The sequence below is a fragment of the Protopterus annectens genome, chromosome 8.part0, assembly GCF_019279795.1.
Source record: "Protopterus annectens isolate FY-2018-M chromosome 8.part0, PAN1.0, whole genome shotgun sequence".
Lineage (NCBI taxonomy): Eukaryota > Metazoa > Chordata > Ceratodontiformes > Protopteridae > Protopterus > Protopterus annectens.
The window spans coordinates 829,802,514-829,810,389 of record NC_056741.1 but is presented as its reverse complement, the minus strand read 5'-3'; the positions used below and the strand labels follow the sequence as shown (position 1 = coordinate 829,810,389).

The following is a 7,876-nucleotide window of genomic DNA, read 5'->3' as shown; positions in this document are numbered from 1 at the left end:
ACTGCCAGATATGTCTGGTCCACTGGTGTTTGCAGACATGGCCTTCATGTGTTTAAGTGTGAGAGCATGCCCAGTATGACCTTTCAGTATGTTGTTGACTGACATTGCCTTGCCTTCATTTCTCTAAGTGTGTGAGCATGCTCAGTATGGCCTTCTGTATTTAATGTGTGGATCAAGTCCGAGTAGTTTGGACTGCAGTGCTGAACTTGGTGTTGTACACCGACAGGTAGCATGCTGCTTCTGCAGGGTATCCATCAGGCATTTGGCATTGACTGTTCCTACAATTCTGCACAAGCAGTGGGGGGGGCTCAGCCAACTATTTCTACATTTCTACACAGGATGGGGGGGGGGCACAACTGACTGTTATTACATTACTACATGGGGGGCACACTGGTCTATTTCTACATTTCTACACAGGGTTGAGGGGCACACCTGACTGTTGTTACATTACTACATAGGGTGGGGGGCTCGCCTGACTATTTCTAAATTTCTACACAGGATGGGGGGAGGCACAACTGACTGCTATTACATTACTAAATGGGGGGCACACCAGTCTATTTCTGCATTTCTACACAGGGTTGGGAGGCACACCTGTTATTACATCACTATATAGGATGTGGGGGACACACATGACAGTTGTACACATTTGCTATGACTGTACTGGTATGTCAGGTACTCCATTTCATTCTGTATTGTTAACTATCATGCTGACTAGAGGCATACCAGTGTACTATAGATTTTGGCTTTGGTTGCCCTACATATTATTGTCTGATTTCCTCCCCTTCAGATCTAACATCCCACTGCCTGCCCTGCTGTAGGCCTGGGGGGAGGTGAACCATAGCCATCATTCAGGGGCCATGGCACAGGCTCTGTTTGGGATTGTCTACACCTGTCCTGCTGGCTGAGACTGTTATTGGGTATGTGAACCACCCTGACTGGCATGTGTGGGTCACATGGACACACATGTCACTCAGCACATTTCCTGCAGTGGGTTTTGTCACCCTGTGTAGTACTGGCTACTATGGTGACTCCAGTATGTGTTACAGATGTCATGGTGCCACTATGGGTGTCTACTGTCTGCTGCCATAACATTCAGCCACCCAATTCCCATGCATGCTCAAATCCATACCATGGATACAGGTAACGACACATTCTACTTCATTTGGCAATTGGTAAATTGATTTACTTTGAGGGTGTGCCAAACTTGCAGATGGTGCTGGAGGGCTGCCTATGTCAGATGCACATAGTACACTCCCTATACATGGTTGAGCACAGGTAGTGTCATGTTTGGCATCCCTTTTATTGTAGGTGCAAGTCAAAGAGAGGTGTCATTCCCTGGGTCCCCAGTGTGTCAGTGTATGTGCTATGCATTGTCTCTTTGCCGCAGCCTTGGCATACTGGGCACTCCTCCATCTGCCTACTGAGGCAGACTCAGGATGTTCTTCCTCTGAGTCACTCTGTGCCTGTGCAGGCCTTAGCATTGGTGGGCAGCTGTTTGGTCCTACCCCAAGCTGTTCCTGCTGCAGCTGTTCCCACAGGATCATATTGTGTATCATAGCAAATACGCTGACAGGTTCAGCGCAAACTTCTCCCCCCACTCCCCACCAAAGGGGCAAATATCTATCCTAGCAGAGTGCTACCCCCCTGACATCTCAGATACTCAGGTAAGAGCCGCCCTCTCCAAAGCAAAAAACACAGCATCAATGGGACCAGACGGTGTCCCGGGCTGCGTCCTACATGAACTCCAAGAAGAGCTAAACCCAAACATAAAACTACTGTTCAATCTCAGCCTTACCACAGGATATGTACCCAAAGAGTGGCATACAGCAACAGTGGTCCCTCTCCACAAAGGTGGTGCCTCAACGGATCCTGGAAACTATTGCCCCATAAGCCTGGCTAGCTTGGTCTGCAAAGTTATGGAAAGGATCATCATGGACCTCATAAAAAAAGATATTTGGGACCTAAAGACACTGGATCTTACCCAGTTCGGCTTTGTTAAGGGCAGATCCTGCCTCTTAAACCTGGTCGATTTCTTTGAAACAGTCACCAAGGCCAATGACGAGGGAAGGTGGTCCACACAGCCTACCTGGACCTTGCAAAAGCCTTCGATACAATACCCCACTTGGGCATTATAGATAAGCTCATCAGCTTAAATATAAACCCCTATGTCACTAGATGGGTTGCAAACTGGCTCAAGGACAGAACCCACATGATTAGAATTGCTGGAGCCATGTCAGACTCCAAACCAGTTACAAGTGGCGTCCCACAAGGCTCAGTCCTGGGACCTCTCCTGTTCAGTATATATTTCTCGGAAGTACAGGCCAACACGGAAAGACACTAAAAACACTTCAGTCTTACCTGGATTTATTTTTAAGATGTGCATTTAGAATGTCAGCAAGGCAAGTTTCCATTGCATAAAGAACATTCTGATAAAGGATTGAGCATTATCATCATAGCTGCTATAAGTTATAAAATGGCACATACTTCCAAACCTGCAGACTTTGAAAGTACAACAAAGGCCCTTGAAAAGCAGGTACATCCAGCCAAAAATCTGGGCATCTAATTAGCATATAATTTGAATAGCAAATAGCACATAACTCTTTCTGCTTCCAGTAGGAATGTGGGATACTACTTAAAAACATATTTAAAAAACAGAGAGTGACATAAAATGATGACAAAAATATAAGCACGTACACAGAGTGTGAAATCTGTGGACACCAATGAACTATATTGCAAAGTTCTACCAAACAAGATAATTTATTTTTGCTTCTGAAAAAGGAAGCTATAAGATGTGTGCCCTCTTTCTTTAAATTAAAATGTGTTTTTCTATGTAGTAGACATATTAAAAACCTGCATGTGATGAAGATGAAAGGAATTCAGAAAATTCTGCAAAAAGGTAAATCAAGCCTGAAAATAAGGACATACCTCTAAAAATAGGAACATCGTCTACAAGGGTAAATCAGGCCTGAAAATAGGAATGTTCTCTCAAAAATAAAGGTAGGTGAGAGATATGCAATGTAATCACCTGGTTTCTCCCAGGGGAGGCCCTGAGAAACTCCACAAAACATAGTCAATTTTCAGTAGCATTATCTCCAGTAAGGGGTTTTACCTGACAAATAGAAGTAAAACCATGAAACACCCTTTCCATCTAAACCATAAAATACTTAAAACATACAAGGAAGGATGCCATTATTTGTGAAGTAAAGTGCATTTCATAGATCAACAAGGACATTTCTTGGCCCAAGGAGTTCATCCATAACCCTAAGAAAGGCAGTCTGATTGTTACTCTATTTCGAAAAACCTGAGTGTAAAGGAGCCCAGTAATCCTTTAGTAATCAAATGAATTTGCTGTACAGAAATCACCTTATTTAATATCTTTTCCAGAAATGGAAAATTCACTATGACACTTTACTTGTCTAAGTTAGTTGTACCTAGCATTCTTTTTGAGGAATGGTGCAACAAAGTGCTACTTTAAGGTCTCAATGAACCTACTAGTACTATCTGTCAGTGAAAACAGTTTTATAGTCTATCTGGACTAAAACTTCTAAACAGACATAATATATGTAAACAGACAAAATTTAATATCACAATACATCAGTCCCCTGTTCTCATTCAAAAAAATACTACACACAAAATGATGAAACCTGGACCAGCACTGACTAAGCCATTCCACTTTATTAGTGAATACAAGCCTGTAAGAACAAAATTGTTTGATCAAACAACTAAAAGTGAACATGTTGTTTTCCAGCTGTAAACATTATTTTACTGAAGGTACTTTGTTAATCTAATAGTTAATCCTGAGGATTAAGTTAATGAGCTACTAATAAGAACTGTTGCTAGATTAGCTGCTGGCATTAAGTACACTTTCCATGCATACCTCAAGTTCTGGAACAAAAACAAGTTTTCTCAAAATTGAGGGAAAAAAATATGTCTCAAAGCCTCAAAGAAAAAAAAAATGCCCACCTAAAGTTCATTCACAGATGAAACAAGTGGCTGGCTAAAGTTTAAAATGCCACACATGAAGCACTTCTGTGCACCAGCCATGACTGCAAATGCAATATTAGTATTTATGTTTGAATAACAGTACTTTACCATTGGTATCTGCCAATCAGGCCATCTAACACCTGACAACATCAGCAGCACCACTTATCTGTTAACAACTGTTTCCTTTAATCAAAGGTGCATGCTTTAATTTCTTCTACTGCTTCCTACATGCCGTGTAACTCCTATCAAGTCATTTCACCAGAGAGTGGTCACACATTGCCCCCTGAAAAAGAGATGTTTGCATCTCAGTAGGCTTAACTGGTTAACAAATGAATAAAATAAACATGAACACACGTTGGATGAACAATTTGTCTAATGTACAAAAAAATCTGTGTAACACAGTTTTGAAGTACTGGAGATTATCCTAGACAGAACTGATAACTTTTTGTGGAATATCTCAGAATTAGCTTATGTTGTGTATATTTTCGTAGATAACTAGGCCTCCAACAGTGTTGAAGCCTGTGGCTTTCTTCTCTATTCATATTACTCAAACATGAATAAACTATTTAAAACCTTTTTTCAATGGGATATCATACATAATCAGGAGGCAGATGATGATGGAAGGAAGAAGAATTTCTATAATAACAATCAATTTAACCTTCAGGATTATCAGATAAACCCATATCAGTAGATGACACAACCAGCATCTTAAATTAATTTACATTTCCACCACTGATCCCAATATACATAAAATGTAATTTTTATATTCAGTGCTATAATAAAGAACATCCTCTACAAAATAGTAGGGCAATGGCATAAAAACTCTCAGAGACTATTACTACAGCTGCATTTACCAATGAAAGCATTAGTCTTTTATAACATGATTTTTTCTCACATCTGTTTTGCTGATTCCCTGGCATTTACCATCTCTCATGTCTCACTGCCCAATGTTAATCTGCACAGAAATATGGAGATAAGACATCCTGGTATGATGCCAGTCTGATTATAGGCAGGCATTTTCCCCTTTTCATATCCTTAATTCCACCCCTCCACCCCCCATATAGCATGCATTGATGTCAATGCTGTTTGTATACACATGCTACCATGTACACATACTGTTTATTACTGTCACTATATCCCTGTTACTTTTGTTTCACAAAAGTGTGGCTCCTAAAGTTGCTCATCTCCTCCTCCAGCTTGCTTCGGCAGCACCCAGGTCCACTGCGTTAGCTCAGGTGTGCTGACTCATAGTCGGGGCTGCAGCCCTCAGCACCACAAAGCATGATGTCTTCTCATATTATTATTATTATTGTGGACATTAAAACATCAAGCAACTGCTAAAATAACAGGCATCATTTGTAAGTAGAAACAACTGTTATGTTAGAATTTACACATTATCTCTTTTCTTTTGAAAATTACTGTGTTCTGCAAGTAATTAAGTTGTTTCTAAAGATGGGTATAAAAACTTGACTGTATGCACTTACTCTAACATGAAGAAAAAAGTTAAAATCCTCATTTAGTAATGGGACAGTTCAGTAATAGGTGCCTGGAAATAAATAGTGAATCCACCACAGTAAACACAAAAGAGTGGGAAAAATATTGAATTTGTCAGGCCTTTTTCTAGTTTGGTACTTAAAACAGCAATGTATCTATAAAATTTAAATACAAAAGTATAATTTATAACATTTCATTTAGAGTACAAGTTTGTTTGAATTTCTTGTTTGCTTTTCTTGAAAAGAGGCTTCTTCCATTTTTCATGTTGTACTTCATAAGAAACATCTCCCATCTTTATCTGTTAAGTGCAAATATCTTAAGTTAACAAGAGAACTCCTTAAGAATTTATAAGCAGCAAGCATTATCATGCTGAAAACAGGTTTGCCGTTTACTTATATGGAAAACATTATGTAAACCAAAATTTTCATCTCATTGTGAGATAAGCAAGGTTACATGTCTGCTAACTGATTCTCTGGCCTCTGACCTCTGTTTTAACAGAGATACTGACAGTATATTCCTCTTCCTTGACGTTTATGATGGTGCCTTTTAACTTGAAATAATTAGCATCCATAGCAGTGTATATCTGTTATCTTCACATACTGGACTATACCGGATAACAATGCTGCATTATAAGGCAAAGCCCATTGTATAGGACAGATCTGCTTCATTTTCCAATGCATAGCCATGTTATAAAAATGATGACAGACACATTCGTGGACACTATGGCTGCAATCCGACTTCTTGGCGTAGCACAGTATGAGTTCTGCAAATCTGTAAAGCATATTAAAAATGAGTTAACTGAATTATAGTAAAGCTTATACCAACTAAATAAAATGCAAATAAAATAAAGTACAGCAAAGAAAGGGTGGCAGACCTGTACTGTGTTATGACTGTGCCTAAGGAAAGATTACTAAATCTGGCTTATCTTACCTTAAACTTAATTATTTCAAGCTAAGATAAGTGAAAAGGCAGCATTTTGACAACAAGCATTGGCTTAACATAATCATCTAAACTGTTACATTCTCATGGGCAAGTCATGTATACAGGTTCTGTAAGGAAAATCTTAAAAGCATATTTTAGTGATTCTGCAAGGCTTGGGGTTTATACTTCATGTATTAGTGTTCAGACTGATTACCCCCCACCCAATATGATATAGTTATGAAAAATATAACACATATTCAGAGGTAATAACATCAGGCCAAGAGTATCTGCAATGCTGATGATGAGAAAGTAGGGGTCCCTCACCAAGCAAACTAGAGTAACACTTGGATATATTTATTAATGTATGACACCTGTTATGTACTTATTTACTCAGTGGGGATAGCTGCTTTTTCCCTCATGACCCTGTGCAGCAGAAGGAGGAATTTAAAGAATATTTTATGCTTGAAACAGCTGAAAAGCAGTTTGTATGTAAAACACGTAAGCTAAAATGTTCATCTCATTGTGAGATATGTGAGGTTGTATGTCTTCTAACTGATACACTGACCACTGTTGTGTCTAAGTAAATGTCAGTGATGACAACTAATAAGGTAAAACAAAGTGCAGTTTGGGGGGGGGGTAAGTAAATCACTAATGAGAAACAGGCCTGATTCCAGTGAATTTAAACTAGGCTAAGTAAGTGTACAGCAAATAGATAATTGGGCATCAATGTGTAAAACTTCTTGAGAACAGTAATTTGGTTATGCATTGTGTATCAATTGATACTATGTTAAACAGTAAAGCTGAACTCATTACAGAAATACACCTAATTTGAAAGGTCAGTCATTTTTATAGTTTATATATGAAAGACTTAGGGGAATAAGCTGTCATGCTATATGTTAAATGTAAGTTATTTATTAGAATGATGGTATTGTATCGGCATGACTATATTCTCTTTGTATAAATTATATTTGTATGATTTTCTGCACCATATATGACTATTCCTTTAACATCCTAACTGTAGTTCAGGGACCTAGTACAGGGTAATGTTGCAAAGCATGTCAGTTGTAGTGAAAATGCACATACTTTCGTTATCTCAAAAATGTAAAAAAGCCATGGAAGATAACAGTACTGACTCTAATACGAGTGTCTGTGTTACTGTATATGGTTGGTATACAATCAGTTTATGCTATTTACCAGTTTGTGCTATTTACCAGTTTTCTATAAACTGAAGAAGAAGAATATGTGACACTGTGTTATACGATTTTTAAAAAGAGAACATTTTGATGGTAGAAAATCACTACTTAGGGTTTCAGTGAGACATGAAAAATGGCAGCCTGTTGGAAATGAAAGACCTATAACTGTTCCACAAATATAAAACACTAAGTAGGGTTGCCAAGTCAATACATTTCACTATCATACAATTAAAGCCTTTGGTAGGTGGTATTATTCACCTGCATCCCAGCCCCTCATGCCCCTT

General features: G+C 38.8%; 1 protein-coding gene across 1 annotated transcript in view; it reads right to left on the bottom strand.

Moving 5' to 3' along the window:
• Nucleotides 1-3,656: 3,656 nt before the first annotated feature.
• Nucleotides 3,657-7,876, bottom strand: part of LOC122809083 (CD276 antigen-like) — a 553,533-nt gene continuing 549,313 nt past the window's right edge. The window contains exon 4 of the mRNA XM_044080304.1: nucleotides 3,657-6,249. Within this exon, the coding sequence (XP_043936239.1) occupies nucleotides 6,143-6,249 (107 nt within the window). The 3' untranslated portion in view covers nucleotides 3,657-6,142. The remainder of the gene's footprint in view (nucleotides 6,250-7,876) is intronic.